We start from the raw sequence: 15,623 nt of genomic DNA, 5'->3' as shown, positions 1-15,623 counted from the left end.
TTTGCCGCCAGCCAGGCTGGCAAGGGGCAGTGAAGGGGGCAGCTGCTCTCGGCCACAGGACAGAAACGTGCCAGAAGGTTGCTCCCCTGTGAGGGAGGCAAGGGTGGGTGTCCTGGGCACCGTGGCTTTGGCGGTCTTGCCTGGCAGTCTCTGTTCACTTTAAAACAGAGAAGAGTTGGTCAGTTTTGTCCTGACTTGGGACAAGAATGGCCAAATACAGATGGGTTTGGTGGAATGGAAAATTTGGCCCAACCAAGCAACGGTGCCTTCTCTGGTGGGAATCACAGGCCCCCTGTGTCTGGGGGTTCCCATACCATGTCCTGGATCTGGTTGGGACAAGTCAGGGGTTCTGCATCCCCCTGGGAAAGGCAGTCAACGGGCAGAGAGCATGAGAGCTGTGGGGGCCAGCATCACTGCAAGTCTTTGGGCACAGTGTGTCCTGGTGGTAGATGCCCAACTCTGCTGCCTGGGTTTTATAACGAAGTCATTGGTTAGAAGAAGACTGCACGTGGCAGAGAGGGTCAGTTCTGTGCCATCTCAGGGCTGTCTGTGCTAGGGCACATCCACCACCTTGCACCTTGGGGAGAGGTGGAAGATGCGCTTGCTCATGACAGGGCACACAAATGTGTACACATACATGTGCACACAGTACAGCTAAGAGTCTTTTATTGAATACCAGGTAGCTGGGATGCTTGGAGAGGGAGACACTTTCCTCCCACTGGGATCGATTTCCCCTTCCTCACCCACCTCAACCTCACGTCCAGCTGAGGAGTAGGGCCCCATGGATGGCCCTCTCCCCTCTGGCCTAGCCATCCCCCAGCATCTTTTCAGCTTCTATCTCCTCCAGGACCCATTACCTGAAGAGCACATGTTCGTGCTGCAGCAGAGGGCTGCAACATGGCCTTGGTCTGGGACCATCAGCAGGGCAAGCTGGGGCTGCCCTGAGCGGCTCAGGGAGTCGTGCTCTGCAGAGTCCTGCAGGTAGAAGTGTCTGGCGTCCATCAGGAGCCAGTCTGAGAGGCCGTGGCTCATAGGCAGAGAGGAATCCATGGGCAGATCTGAAGGGGGAAAAGAGCCATGTGGGAGGTAAGGGAGGAGAGGACTTGCAGATTCAGCATCACCTTTGATGCTTCAACCTCAGGAGGAGAAAACACCTCGGCAGAGTTTCCATCTCCCAGCAGCTCGCCAGGTCTCACACTGCCAGAGAGGGGCCAAGAGGAGGGGAGCCCTGCGCAGCACAGGTCCTGCCCTCCTGCCTCAGGCAGCCGGTCAGGTACAACCGCAGGCATCGACAATCATGTCGGGGATGTCGGTCTTGACGATGTTGCTGTCTCGATCATAGTAGAGCAGAGAGAGGGGGCGACGCTGCGTGGGCACACAGCAGGAGTCCACGGCTGCATCCGCATTGTTGGCTTTGATGAGGTTGAGGACAGCCGTGTGGAAGGAGGCAGCGAGGCCAGGGATGCCAGCCATGTGCAGGGGGCAGAGCCCCACGCAGTAGTTCATGTGATACCCCTCTGGCTGGATGATCCAGTCCTCCCAGCCGATCTCCTTGAAGTCCACGAAGAATTCCTTGCGGCAGCACATCTGAGAGTCCCCACTGCAATCAATGCTGCGCCGCTGGACCCGGTGGGGCGTCCTGGCCCGGGCCTGGGCTGCCACAAATGGCCAGTGGGAATCACTGTGGCCAGCTAGGAGGGGAGACCCCCAGCCCTCTGCCACCTCCAGCTCCACAGTGAGCCTCTGGCTCCCTTGGCTGAACAGGCTCTGGACAGCTCGGCCCACATCCAGTGTGGCCCAGCCGGCCCTCTGCACCTCCAGCTGTGTCTCGCTGGCCATTGTCATGTTTGGTCCCGTCGGGTCTGGCTGCAAGAGTCTGACAGTGACAGGGTGCGGCCCGGAGCTGGGGACTGCCCAGAACAGGTAGAGGGTGGCTTGTAGGATCTCGGTGCTCACAGCCAGCTCCCAGGTGAAGCGGAAATGCAAGCGAATGCTGCTGGAGGTGGAGGACCCTGTGCACAGAACAGAAATCAGTCAGAAGGTGAAGGGAGAAGCGGGGCGGGCTCCCCCAGCTGCAGAGCCAGAGCAAATGGGAGGTATCTCAAAACTGGGGAGCAGGGCACAGCACATACAGGCGTCGAGGGGCCCCCACTTCCCTGCACTGCTGCTGCTCCTCCTTCTTATGCCGCTTTAAAGCAGCAGCATCTCAGCCTGGTGCTGAATGCAGCAACCCGGCGCTGAATGCAGCAACCTGGCTTGGTTCCACCTCCTCTGGCCTGATATCCCCCTTGTCAGTGAAGCTGCTGGAGGATTTTGGAGTAGGTTATCTGGCTGTATAAACCAGCCTTGGATTTAAGGCAGATGCGCTGATTTGCACCTCCAGGATTACCTCTGCTTTCCACGGCTGGAACCATCACCTGACATTGCCTCAGCATGTCCCACCCTTGCTGCTGCTCAGGCTACAGAGCTGCATCTCATCCTCAGGAAGGAAGTGCTGACAGGGACCGTGACAGCAGTGCTGGGCTCCTTTGGCACAGCTCTGCCCATGAGGACACGACCCCCCCCCCTCTGCCATGGTCTGGCACAGCGCAGCAGGGCGAGAGACTGGGCTCAGCCCCACGGCTCACACCGGCTCCTCCGTTTCCAGCAGACACTCCACTGAGCCAGGAGACAACTCCCCATTGTCCTCATGTATGGGAACACAATGTACTGCAGAGGAGCATTGTTTCCAGAGGTCTTCAAGGACACGGCAAGCCCTCACTATCCCATGCAAGCCATACAAAGGCCTGCAAGGGGGTGTGTGGCCCCCCCCCCCAAGCAGCAGTTTGGGCTGGGCAAAGTGGCAGTGCAGAAGGATGCTCTGCAGGACGGAGCAGTGATTCTGCTTCTTTCCAAAGAAGGCTGCTTTTGCCTGGGAGAAGTGGGGGTACAGGACCCTGTTTTTCCAGTGATACTTGTCAGGACCCTTAGGCATGTTTTGGGGAGCTCTCTCCTCCCAGGAATGCGGCTGATTCTGGAGTGAAATGTGGCAGCCCACCACTTGGGGTAGGAAGTGGAAACACAGCTGAGTGCAGGGAGCAGATGGGCTTTGGAGACCTAAGTCCACACACTGTGAGCTAATGGGGAATCTAGGCTTAAAATCATGTTTGGAAAAACATGGGCATCTGATCCCTCCACCTCTAGCATAAATGGGGAGGGTTCAACAGAAAGGGACAATAAATTCACATGATACAGCAGTCTATCTCTGCTCCTGCACCCATCCCTTTGCCCCACCATATTCCACATGTAGATGAGAGGGGCCCCAGAGCCCCAGTAGTGCTTCCCCTGCCCATGGTGAGGGGTGGCTCATTGGGGTAAGCTTGGGATGCGGATGCAAAGGTTCTGGATATGGAGCTTCTCATTGCCACTCCTAGCAGCAGCATGCCCACCAGCCCAGTGCATAGCCTGGCATTGCTTGCAGGAGCGTGATGCCCATGTGTGGAGCTTTTGAAATGTCTGTGCAGAGGAAACCTCTGTGAGAGGAGGAAACCTCTCACCACCTTCCCCCAGGCAAGACCTTCCTTCCCTCCGTGCCCCCCACCTCAGGGCCCATCCCACCATGCCCATGGGATGCAGGGTCTGCATCATACAGACCTGACTCGGCAAAGCTCAAGATCTCATATTCCTGCACACCCATCCCAGGACGCACGTGTGGGATGCTGCCATCATGGGGCATCCCTGGGGAGATGGCTGTGTCCATGCGCTGCGCACGCATCCTGCGGAGAGCAGTCAGGAGGGTCCCCCTGGACATGGGCTGAGTGATGTTGGGCCTGTCTGGCAAGCGGAGCTTGGAGAGGATGCTCTGCTTTGCCAGCGCGATGAGGACGTCCCGCTGTGTGGTGGGGGCCAGGGCTGCCAGTCCACAGGCTGGGCACCACACTCCCTTGGGAGCCGCCATCCTCAGAAGGCTCAGTAGTAGGAAAGCTACCGTGGTTGTCATCTCCAGTGTCAGGAGATGACAGCTGGAGGGTCTCAGCAAAGAGCGTTCCTCCAACTGTCGATAAGCCGAAGTCAAAGTGGGACAGCAGCACTGGGGCCGGGAGTGCAGAGCACGGCAGCGCTGGACTCCACGGGAGCAGAGAGTGAGGAAGGGCTCGTTGTCCTGACGTGGCCACAAATATTGGCTGATCCCGGGTGAGATAAACGCCCCTCTGATCCCACAGGAGCCTCTCCCAGGCACGGGGCAGCGGCGGCACAGCTCGCCCCGGGTTAAGGTGGACCCGGGCAGATGGTGCTCCCGCTCGGGGGGGGGGCTCAGCCCGGGGTTGCCCGCTCGGCAGAGGCTGCCCGGGGCCTGGGGCTTGGCCCCAGGCAACCTGCTCCGGTGAAGGGAGTCCACCCCAGTCCCACCTTGCTGCCTCAGGGTGGGTGGCCAGGTAGATGGCAGGGGTCCACGCGTACGGCGTGGAGCCCGGGGCGCAGTGTGGGACCCCCACGGTGCGATGCGCGGCCCCGGAGCCGGGGGGGAGCCCGGGGCGCAGTGCGGGACCCCCACAGGCGCGGTGCGCGGCCCCGGAGCCGGGGAATCCCCCCCGGCTGAGCTTCATCCCGCGTGCTGCGCTGGGGGGGCGGGGCTGCCGCGGTGCCAGTCTCCATCCCCGTGACCCCGCCCCCAGACCCTCCCCATGAAGGCGGTGCCCCAGGCTGGCTCCGCCCCGAATTGCCGTAGCGTCTTCCGCTCCCCGCTGCGGCCTCCGCCGCGCTAGGGGGCGCTGCCGCGTCTCGCCCGCCTTCCACAGCGCTGCGTCTGGCAGGTTGCTACGACAACGGGCGCACGTTGGGCGCGGTATGGTGACGTAGTGCGCACGGAGCAGTGACGCAGCGCGCACGCACGCCGGGGGAGGGGCCCGCCGCTTCTTTCCCCCTTTTTTTTTTTTTTTTTTTTTTAATTTCTGTTTCTTTCCTCTTTTCTCCCCGCTCCGGCCTCCCCCCTCCCCCTCCCATCCTGTCCCCCCGTCCGCCCGCCGTCTCCGCCGCCCCGCCCGGGCGGCCCGCGCTGGCCCAGGTTCGGCCCGGCCCGGCCCGGGGTGGTGGCGGCGGCGGCGGCGGCGGCCCCGCGGCACAGGGCCCGGCCCGGCCCGGTAAGTGCGCGCTGCCGGAGGCGGGGTCCGGGCGCGGTGGGGGGCCGGGGTCGGAGCCGGGGCGGGCCTGGGGCTCGGGGCCGGCAGGGCGGTCGGCGGTGCCCCCGGGCCGGGCAGGGACGCGCCGCCCGCGCGGAGCCCTTCTGCGGTGTCCTCCCCGCGTCCCTGTTCCGGCCGGGCCGCGGTCCTGACTCTGGCGTGTCCCTAGGGCTCCTGCTAGTGCGGGCCAGCGGGTCGGGAGGGCGCGCCCGGAGGCGCTGCCTGACTCTAGGCCACCCCTCTTGGGGGAGCGCTCGGTGCTGGGGTCCGGCTGTGTCTCCGCCATCTCCGGGCACTGCTGGCCGTTGGGGCTGGTGAGGCTCGCCGTGGTTTCGGTGTGTGGAGGAGTTCGCAGCGGGCCGCTTGCCTCGGCAGGTTGGCAGAGCACATGGTAGCTGGGTGCTCCTTGCACTGTGCATCTCTGGCTGGCCCGGATACAAAGGGCATCCCTGTGCGATCCGAAAGTGCCTGAGCTTGCTGTGGCTGCCTCTTCCCCAGCGTTCTGTGTGCAGTGCAGTACTTGCAAGAGGCTAAAGAGGAAGGGGAGCAACAGGTGGGAGAGCAGGCCTCACGTTGTTGATGGCCAGGCATCCGTTCTAGTACACAATAAGGTTTTCTGGTACCCTCACAGACAATGCCTTTGCTTTGAAATGCTTTCCTGGAAACATTTTTGACTTCTGGGGCCCTGCAATGTGTAACAAGAGGAGTGAAAACACTGGAGAGTCAGTTGTCTTCTGATGTGGTTAGAGTGTGTTCAGGAGGGATTTCAGAGGGTCTGTGTAGGCTACTAATAGGATACACGGAAGGGTTGTTTTGTTACTTGTTAACTTGGTGTTCCCTGCCCTGTGACACGTTTAAATCCTCACAGTGCTTTTTTGGGTACCTGTAGATCTTTGGGCTGTCCACCCAAGTGTCAAAGTTGCCTCTTACATCTGCCAGTGCAGTATTCTGGCAGCAAGTTTCACAGGTAAGTTGATATTACTCAAAGTCTTCCTCTGATCTGCTTGAAATGGTCTGATAGAGGTTGTCCTTCTGAGCTTCTGATACAGTGTGTAAATAGATGTAGCTGGTGGATTGTTACCTCTCTTCTGTCACTCACTGTGTGAATATTTTTTAACCCCTTCCCTTAGTTCCTTTAGAATTTGATCTAGACTATCTCTTTCATTGATGGCAATCTTTTCTGGTTTCCAGTCATTATTCTTTCTGGCTTCTTTGTTTTGAGATGGGCAAGAAAGCCAAGCCCAGGCCTAGGCTGCTGCACTGGCCTCTGGTTTTATAAAGGGCTTGATAATCCTCTGTCTTTCAGAAACTGCTTATAGGGGGATGTTTGTCTTTCGAAAGCTCCTGAAATGGTGGGCAAGGCTCTAACCAGTTCATAACTGGCTCTTTGAGGGCGACTTGCAGACCCTGATGGTTTTGTGCTGTCTCTTATTATCGATTGTTCCTTAAATGAGCAGCTATTCCAGCTCTTCGTTAGGCCACAGAGGATCTGAACTTGTTGGTAAAGCCCTTATTTGCCTCTCTTTAGGGTCTGCACTTGCTTCTGCTACAGCTGTGTCCTTTTGACTTACTCCAACTTATTTGTCCTGCATAGGGTTAGGTGTAAAATTCGTCTTATTTCACTCTGTCCCAGGATATGCCCTTTTCTGCCATATCTTCACCTGTTTCCCACTCAGCCTAAGGCTAACTGTTCACTGCAGTGTGAGTGTGCTATGTATTGGTGAGCCCGGCTGCCCTGTACTACAGTTAGCTTATCTATAAAAAACAATGAAGGTGCAGTGGTGAGGACGTTGGGGCTGGCTGTACAGACCCATTCTAAATGTTGCCTTGAATTTTAATTTGAGCATAAGGTTGTTCTTTTCTGCCCTTCAGTAGTCCTACACACAGTAGCCCCCTGCACTGTGAAGTGTTCCTTGTGAGGCAACTCCCTGCTCCTAATAAAATAATAATAATAATTAAAAAAGTGGGAAGGAATGTCACCAGAATCCTTGCTGTTCATTCCTGAACATTTGACTTGTGACCTCTTGGGAAGTTTAAAATTCCCCCACATTGGTTTCCAGTTAAAATGTGACATGGGTGATCATCCCACCCCCCTCATGATTTTTGTCTGAGAACTGTCTGCGATGGTTTCACATAGTGTAATTGTGCCCAAAATCAGGTGTTAGAATTTTCAGAGGGGCAAATTGATTCCTATTACTGAGAGCTGATTTACCAGCTTGGAGCTACTACCAAGCACCCTACTCAACACATCTGTCTAATCTGAATGACCTGTTGTTTGTAGGTATCTTAACATAGAGACTGATCAGTTCAGAAATGCGTTGGCTTTTCTCCTGAGCACTTAAGGCTGAGTTCAGCTGCTTTAGCTCTGCCTGTTCTTTGTTTACTTTTGTGATGCTTCAGTGTTGACAAAAGATGTCTGGAAAACCAAGGTGTATTTGTAGCCATATATGCTGATAATGCAGCTAGGTGTGCCTTGGGAGTGGGAAAGGAATGAGCTTCACTGCAAGGAACAATAAGCAAGCTTCTGGCAGAAGCACCAAGCTTCCAACTTTCCAGCACAGGCTTTATTTTTCATAGAGCTCAAGGATGCCACTGTACAAAGAAACCATGAGTTTATTATAGCTTCTGCTGCTTTTGCAGCTTCTGTTCATGCAAAGTGATCCATTAGAATCTGAACCACTCTGCTGAAGAGGATTCAGATGCAATGTGAGCTGGAAATTCAGAGTTGCCGTTAATCCTGCACATGTCGCTGAGTAGGTACAGATTACTGGCTGTCTTCATTTTTGGAGCAAAGTCAAAGCTTAATGACCGTAAGGAATCCAAAGGGTTGGGGAAGAGAAGTGCTGGAAAGAAGGCTTGATAAAGGGAGATAATCTGCTTGGGGAGCTGGAAATATTGCCAAGCTTTGGTGCCTGTTTATCACCAAAGGAAAGGCTGTTACAAGAGTTACATCCTAACAGTAGGGAAGGGGACGGGGACGAAGAAGCTCTTTGGTATGGTGGTGTGGCTGCTTCTTCAAGACCCATGGAACAGCAGAGCTGTCCTTACCTGCCAGCTGTGCTAAGAAGGCTGACTGGTGTTGCAGAGAACGGATACTGTAGAGAAGAGTGCGCTGTAGGCCACAGATATCCCAAATCATTGGTGTGCACAAGAGTTGTTTTCCTCCATCTGCATGGGGAGCAGTGGGAGTATGTTGTGGGACCTGGTTTGATGTCAGAAAGCAGATGAACGCATGCCTGTTTACAAATCAAAACAGTGTCCTTGCGAATTCTTAATCTTTGTCTCAGTGCTCCAGTGTGTGTGCGCGCATTTACAGATATAAAGTGGGGGGTTTTTTGTTGTTTTGTTTGGGTTTTTTTTAATAGAGTAAACTAGATGACAAGGAAAGATGTTAGACTGATTTTCTTCTTCTCTGTCCACCAAGATGGCAAAGTGTGGTGTTTGATGGCAGCTTCACTGGATAGTAAACCGTTATTCCAGACTCCAGGGATTGCACAAGTGAGGATGGATCTCAACAGGTTGTTTGCAACGATGGCACTTTGCTGGAGTCAGCCACCTGGCTTTTGAGGAGCTGGATTAAGACTCCCAAATCAACTCCTGCCACTTGTGAAGGAGAAGCATCACTTGGATATCGTCCTTTCTCTTACCTTGCCCCCCTGCTCATAAGTGGGGAGTGACTGGGGTCTGGTGGCCTAGAGGTGAGTAGGAGATGGAGCCAATTGACCCCTTAGTTACCAGACACTGCAGTTTTTGCTGAGTGGATTCTAAGTGACAGTTTCAGCTACCCGCATAGCATGAACAAGATGAAACCTGGAGTGATTTAACGATATCGGACAATGGTTTGTAGCATTGTTTTCCTCTTTGGCTGAGTCTTAGTAGCTTTGCTTAGGCCTTTCTAGGATCAAAACCGAGAAGTTACATTCTGTGGTGTAGCTGTATTTCTCTCCACTCAGAGATATATGTATTGATAGTTAGTCAAGCGCTGCTTTGAGCTGCAGCCATCTGACCGATGAGGTCTCTAGGCTGGTAGTCCATTCAGCAGTGTGGAATTAAAGGAACTAGTTAGTTCTCTCAGATTTCTTCTCCAGTATCTGTTGATGTTTTGGGACAGGATCTGCAGTCTTCCAGAGTACTAGACGTTGGGCTGGAAGAAGCAGATGCTTCTAAATCTAGCTGTGCATCTTGCCAGAACATAATGCATCTTAGAGCACACTGTGTGGCCTCTTGCATCCTGCAAGTTGCAACATTAGAAGGTACCTTCCTCAGCAGCCTGCTGTGTGGTGTACAGAACTATGGCTATGCTGACCATTGCAGTTAATCCCTTACTAGGGCAAATACAGTATTTCTTTCTCTATCTAAATGGTTGCTCCAGGCTCCCTACAGACTCAGGGCTAGGAGAACATTTTAGAAGTGGTTATGCTGGGCTTAAGTTTTTGAGTTTTCTTTGTGGCTGAGAGTAGTGCCAAGGTGTTTTGACTGCAATACTCCACATCACATCTAACTAGGAATGAGATGTAGCTGGTTTAAACAGCATGGTGCTGTACGTGGTTTTTTGGCTTGTATAACAAGCATGAGCTAAACCCAGTAAACAAGGTTTAGTGTGATGTACTACGTATGTCCAAAGCTGCACTGACTTGACTAATATTAGGTGTTATGTTATCCCTTGAGTTAAACTGTTGTGACTTTGCACGTCTCGTTCTAGTTAAGTAAAAGCTAAGGCCTGGGAGCAAGCTAGTGCCTTCTCAAGTGAGATGGATGTTTAAGGAAGCAAGTCCCAGAGGACTTGCCAGACTATATGCAGCCACTGTCTCTGTAGCTGGGAAACTGTTGCATAAGGACCTGGGATTCTGCTATTGCCTGTTGTTGGGAGAAGAGGTGGCAGCATTGCTTGGTTTCACAGAAATTGAAGAAATGTTTATTGTTCTTGCCTGTCCCTGTTGTAGTTCTCACAGGTTGGTTGCAGCAGACTTTAAAAGGGGTTGGAGGGAAGAGAGGGGTCTTGTCAACTGAATTAAAAGGGAAGGAAACTGTAATATCAATGGCAATGAATTGGCTGTGGGAGAAGCAGACCCTCCTGTTCAGTGCTGGGCTGCAGATGAGCGCAGTGGAGAATGTCCATGTCAAATCACTTCTTCCAGCTGTTCTCCAGTACCTCTTGTTCTGCCTGTGATATCCTATCCTCTCATCAGAGCACAGGTGCATCAAGTTCCCCTTATAGTAGTGATGCCATTTATGTTGCTAAATTTAATACAGCGTCAGTGCTGCTATTCTAAAATGCCATTTTTAGGAGGAAAATGTATAAATCACCCATTAAAAAAAATAATAATACTTTTTAAAAAAGCCTGTCTGTAGGACTGGTCCCAGGCTTAGCTTCAGTTCAGTGCTTAAATTCTTTTCAGTGCCTAAATTCTTTTAGAATCACTGAATGTTTTGGGCTGGAAGGAACCTTTTTAAAGAACATCTTGTCCACCCCCCTGCAATGGGCAGGGATGTCTTTTAGTAGACATGATTGTCCAAATCCCCATCCAACCTGACTTTGAACGCTTCCAGGGATGGGGCATCCGCAGCTTCTCTGGGCAGCCTGTGCCAGTGTCTCACCACCCTCATCATAAAAAAATTTCTTATATCCAATCTAAATCTACTCTCTCGCAGTTTAAAACCCTTGTCCTGTCATTACAAGCCATGGTACAAAGTCTTTCTCCATCTTTCTTATAAGCCACTTCTAATTATTGAAAGGCCACAGTAAGGTTCCTTCTTCAGGCTGAACAACCTCAACTCTCTCAGCCAGTCCTCAGATCTTGTGTTCACCTCCACCACTCTACCTTTCAATTATTTGTAAATGCGATGTGTGAACCAAAGCTTTTTCTGATTACAGTGGAGTTTGGATTTCCCCCACTGTCTTCCAGAGTTCTGACGGATCTATTTTATTTGTTGTCTTCCGAATGCCAGTGTAACAATGCGATGAGAGGCAGGAAATGCATCTTGGCACCTGAGTGCTGAAGACTTTTCAAAGGGCTATTATTTTGCTAAAGATAAACTCTTAATATGATGTTCTTGCCAATATTCTGTGCCTCTGGTACTTCCTCTGCACGCCTGTGCCGAATTGCGTTTCTTGTCTTAAAAGTCTTCACAAACATACTTTTGTGGCCTGGTCCAAAGGTCCCAGCAGAGACTGAAACCCGCATCAAAATGACTTGATGCCTGTTGAAATTATGATGAACCACTCGCCATGACTGCAGGGTCAGAAAACTTGTTCTTCAGCCCCTAAAGTGAATAAAAGGCAGAAGACATTTGTGTGTCTCTGCTTGTTAAGATAACCCTGGCAGGGAAGTGTAATGTTGGGAGGAAATAAGCCCTGTGTGCCAAGTGTATTTAACTTTTACCTTGGTCTGAATCTGTTTTTAATGACGTATTTTGGAAGTGCCTGCAGCTGTAGATGATGGTGTATCTTAAAGACTTGGAGAGGTCAGAGAAGTAAGTGGCAATGCTGATTAATGCTGCTGGGTCTGTAGCAAGGGAAGGTGGCACTTCAGCTGATGCTACGTTTGCATCTCAGTAACTGAGGCTAAAGCATCAACCTTAAAGAGGTGCAATAGTTAGTTTTGGATGCTGTTTCCAGCTTATGTCAATCCTAGTTTCTAATAATAACCCATTGTCCTTTTCCCAGTGTCTTTCATCTAAGAGTCTCAGTTCCTTAGAAACAGCAGTTGCCCTGGGAATCAATGAGGTGTGAGTAACACTTCTGTACTGTTAAGGAGCTTGTAGCATGGGGTGGAAGTGACTCGGCTTGAAAAAAGCCCAAAGTCCTGACCTTCAATCACCACCTCTGCCTGCATGAACTGCTTCCTCTTTCTGGTGCCAGATGTGACAGAAAGGCTGACTTTGCCTCTCTAGTGGCTTTTTTTACATGACCATCGCTGTTTTTTAAAGTGTAAATTTCTGGAAGTTAATACTTGCAAATCGCTCTATTTAGAGTGATTAGATTATTTTGTTGCTGTATGTTTGTGGTTTATTGCAGAGGTGCTGAGAGCCTTGGATATCTGGGTGCTTCATGTTTGGATGCTGTTTGTTTTGATGGACTTCATGGATGGATGCAACATCTCAGCACCCGCAGCTGGTGGTGGCGGCATGGTCTCCTCACTCCTGCTAGAGAACATTGCTCTGGGGAGAAGGCATGGTGGCGGAAATAAGTTTAAAGCTAATATAATTTGTGGGGTACCTTACTCTGTGCAATGGAATACAAAAAGAGAATTGATGACCAGGTAGACTCTGTTTCCAGCAAGCAGACAGGTTTATGTCAATACATTTGTCTTTAATTCTAGCTGATCCTTCCCAGCACTTCAGATAAAGTGAAGAAGGGTGTTTGCAATGTTTTTTTTCCTTTTTCTTTTTTTTAAATGCCTAAAGGCTCGTTCTCTGGCTTAACTGTGGGATGATTTGGCTGTGATTTAGAGGTAATCAGTGCCACCTATTAACTTCCTCTACCAAGAAGTTTTCCTTTGTGTCTCTGCCCATTAAGATACCTGACGTGGTCTCTGAAGACCAAGCATGGTGACTCTGTGGAAAACCAGCAAAGAGACTTACTGTCACACCTATATTCAGCAGTCCCCAGACATTCAAAATACCTTTGACTTGCTTAATGTGCGAAAGTGCTGGCAAAAGAGACGCTGCTACTCACCCAGTGTTACGGAACAATGATAGTTACAACATACACACCCTGTTGCTTTCCCCACCCACTCTGGCACCATTGCAGACACCTGACCAAGTTCCTGAAGGGTCTCATAATTTGGTTCATTAAAGCCTAGATCCATCAATGATCTAGTGTATATCCTGTTTATTTTTTCATTCTGGATAACTGCTTTAGGATCACTCAGAAATCAGCTGCCTGGCAACATGAAATTGCAGATACCTAAATGAACTGCAATGCTTTTCATCTGTTTCCATAAATGTAGCCCAAGTACCCCAAGCTCACAGCAGCTTCTCCAGCTTCTCCAGCCTGTGTGTTCCCTGTTCTGGAGCACAAGGCAAGTGCATGCTGCAGGAAGCCTGGAGAAGTCCAAAGAGCTTGGGTGGCCAGAGCTGCTTGGAGAAGCACTGGGACATAGAACAAGGAACATGGCAAAGTTCAGGGAGGCCTTCCCTGTCAGTGCCACAGCAGGGGCTAATAACAAAGCTGTTTTGGTCATTCCCCCCTGCCCCATCCTGTCCCTGCCCACAACTGCATGTTGAGGGATTTAGAAGGGGGGTTTGCAGCACTAATATATTAATCCTTTCTACCCCATGGTGAGTAGGTGCATGTAATCCCTGTTTTACAGGTGAATGATCTGAAGAACAGGGAGAAGAAATTATTTGGCTGAGCTAGCATCAAAAGACAGAGCAGAGTGAGGGTAAGAACCCAGGAGTCCTGCACTTTCCTGGTTCACAGGCTGGTGCACTGCCGTGAACAGCTAGGAGGGTTTATAACTCAAATGTGTTGTGCTGCTAAAGTCCTGATTCCACAGGCTAGGTTTTTTCATTTGCTGAATGGCCTTCTTGTATCAGTTCGTTTTGATAAGAGCTAGTGGTTGTTCTGAGAAAAAGGCTGAGGATGCCTGAAGGAAGGAATCATTCTGGAGGCCAGCACAGAAAGTGTCCCTGAGAAATCTATTTTTTAAGTGATGTGACAGCATGAGTATGGGAGCACACAGTACAATCTGTAAGAAAGCCCTATGTTTCTTGTGGCTATTGGGCAGGAGGTGAACTGCAGTAATTGTCTACCTTAAGATTTTTACTGGAAGTATGATTAATCCATTCACACGATGGAGCACTTTAATAAAACCATGTATAGATTTCTTTCTCTCTCTCTTTTTTCTTTTTATTTTTAAGACCTGGATGTGACATTTGAAAGGATAGTGGGATGTAGTTGAGGGCCAGAGTTAGTTTCCCTCCCCCTTCAAATATATCACACTCTCCTCCATCTTTTTTTGAACCTTTTCTTGATTTCTCAGTCCTAGTAAACCCAGCTGGAAGACAACACGACCTACTTCCCAGATTGAAGCAAAGGTGAGGTATGCTTCTGCAGAGACATTTTTGTGTCTGAGTGTGGGCAGAAGCAAGAGGAAGGGCTGATGATTCCCTGCCTGTCAGTGCCGGGATTCCCCTGCATGCGTGTTAGTGGGGCGCATGTGGATTTATGATTTCATATAAAGCCCAGTTTCATTATGTATCGGGAGCACAAGCTGTCTTTGTGTACTGCAGGCTGAGTCACTGCTGCCTCCCAGTGAATTTTGGTGATGATTACTGAGTGTGGGCAGATGCAGCCTACTCTTTATAGCAGCTCGCTTGTATTTTTTTAATGAAGTTTTAAAATTTTTATATTGCTTTGACATCCTTTTGTTTGCAAAACTAATTTCTCTTGAGCTGAGTTTAGACACAAGAGCCACTTTATTACAGAAGGTGTTTGCTATATCTCAAACTGACCTCTTTTTTTAGGCATACTATCTATTAGGAAATTGAATCCTGTCCTGCTTGCTTCCCCATGTCCAAACCAAAATGAGCAGGTGCTTTGAGCCCAAGACTTCAGTTGTGATTTGACCTTGGGAGGGAAGGGGGAGAGCATGGACAGAAAAGAGAATGAAGATCCAACAAGGGCAAGTGTAGGGTCCTGCACCTGGGGAGGAATAACCTCAGACACCAGTACAAGCTAGGGGTGGACCTGCTGGGAAGCAGCTTTGCAGAGAAGGACCTGGGAATCCTGGTGGACAACAAGCTCTCCATGAGCCAGCAGTGTGCCCTCGTGGCCAAGAAGGCTAATGGTGTCCTGGGGTGCATTAAGAAGAATGTGACCAGCAGGTTGAGGGAGGTTATCCTCCCCCTCTGCTCTGCCCTGGTGAGGCCACATCTGGAATATTGTGTCCAGTTCTGGGCTCTCCAGTACATGAAAGACAGGGAACTACTGGAGAGAGTCCAGCGGAGGGCTACAAGGATGATGAGGACTGGAGCATCTCTCTATGAGGAAGGACTGAGAGAGCTGGGTCTGTTCAGTCCGGAGAAGACAGAGAGGGGATCTCATCAATACTTATAAATATCTAAAGGAGGGGTGTCTAGAAGAAGGGGCCAGACTTTATTCAGTGGGGCCCAGCGACAGGACAAGGGGCAATGGGCACAAACTGGAACACAGGAAGTTCCATCTCAACATGAGAAAAAACTTCCTCACTCTGAGGGTGACCGAGCACTGGGACAGGCTGCCCAGAAAGGTTGTGGAGTCTCCTTCTCTAGAGATATTCTAAACCTGCCTGGACGCAATCCTGTGCAACCTGCTCTAGGTGATCCTGCTTTAGCAGGGGGTTGGACTAGATGATTTCCAGAGGTCCCTTCCAACCCCAACCAGTCTGTGACTCTGTGAATCCAGAACACTGGGAGAATGCAGAGGTGCTTGTGTTCTGCCTCCACAACTGGGTGCAGTGCAACTCCAACCTCGAAGTT

The 15,623-nt window shown here is 51.1% G+C and overlaps 2 protein-coding genes across 21 annotated transcripts in view; one reads left to right on the top strand and one right to left on the bottom strand.

The window, feature by feature from the left end:
• Positions 1-644: 644 nt before the first annotated feature.
• On the bottom strand, positions 645-4,372 carry INHBC (inhibin subunit beta C). Its single transcript, XM_010300345.2, has 2 exons — positions 3,634-4,372; positions 645-2,012 (listed from the first exon to the last, which is right to left on the bottom strand). The coding sequence occupies exons 1-2, from the start codon at positions 3,977-3,979 to the stop codon at positions 1,270-1,272; spliced, it is 1,089 nt and encodes a 362-aa protein (XP_010298647.2). The 5' UTR covers positions 3,980-4,372; the 3' UTR covers positions 645-1,269.
• A 571-nt stretch (positions 4,373-4,943) lies between these two features.
• R3HDM2 (R3H domain containing 2) overlaps positions 4,944-15,623 on the top strand; it is a 58,927-nt gene continuing 48,247 nt past the window's right edge. For 11 of the 20 annotated variants that reach the window (XM_075737964.1, XM_075737962.1, XM_075737966.1 and 8 more), the window contains exons 1-4: positions 4,944-5,120; positions 6,049-6,126; positions 8,584-8,857; positions 12,178-12,421. In XM_075737964.1, the coding sequence (XP_075594079.1) occupies positions 12,219-12,421 (203 nt within the window). In that variant the 5' untranslated portion in view covers positions 4,944-5,120; positions 6,049-6,126; positions 8,584-8,857; positions 12,178-12,218. Of the gene's footprint in view, positions 5,121-6,027; positions 6,127-8,583; positions 8,858-12,177; positions 12,422-15,623 lie in introns of all 20 variants that reach the window. The other 9 variants (XM_075737972.1, XM_075737963.1, XM_075737952.1 and 6 more) reach the window with 8 other exon arrangements.

Source organism: Balearica regulorum, chromosome 29 (genome assembly GCF_011004875.1).
Source record: "Balearica regulorum gibbericeps isolate bBalReg1 chromosome 29, bBalReg1.pri, whole genome shotgun sequence".
NCBI classification, from domain to species: domain Eukaryota; kingdom Metazoa; phylum Chordata; class Aves; order Gruiformes; family Gruidae; genus Balearica; species Balearica regulorum.
This window is presented reverse-complemented; position numbering and strand designations above follow the sequence as displayed.

What these genes read in the sequence shown, in the direction of transcription:
- INHBC (XM_010300345.2), bottom strand. Translation starts at nt 3,979, where the DNA reads ATGACAACCACGGTAGCTTTCCTACTACTGAGCCTTCTGAGGATGGCG. An exon ending in CTTGAGCTTTGCCGAGTCAG is followed by an intron (nt 2,013 to 3,633) that starts GTCTGTATGATG and finishes TTCTGTGCACAG; the next exon opens with GGTCCTCCACCTCCAGCAGC.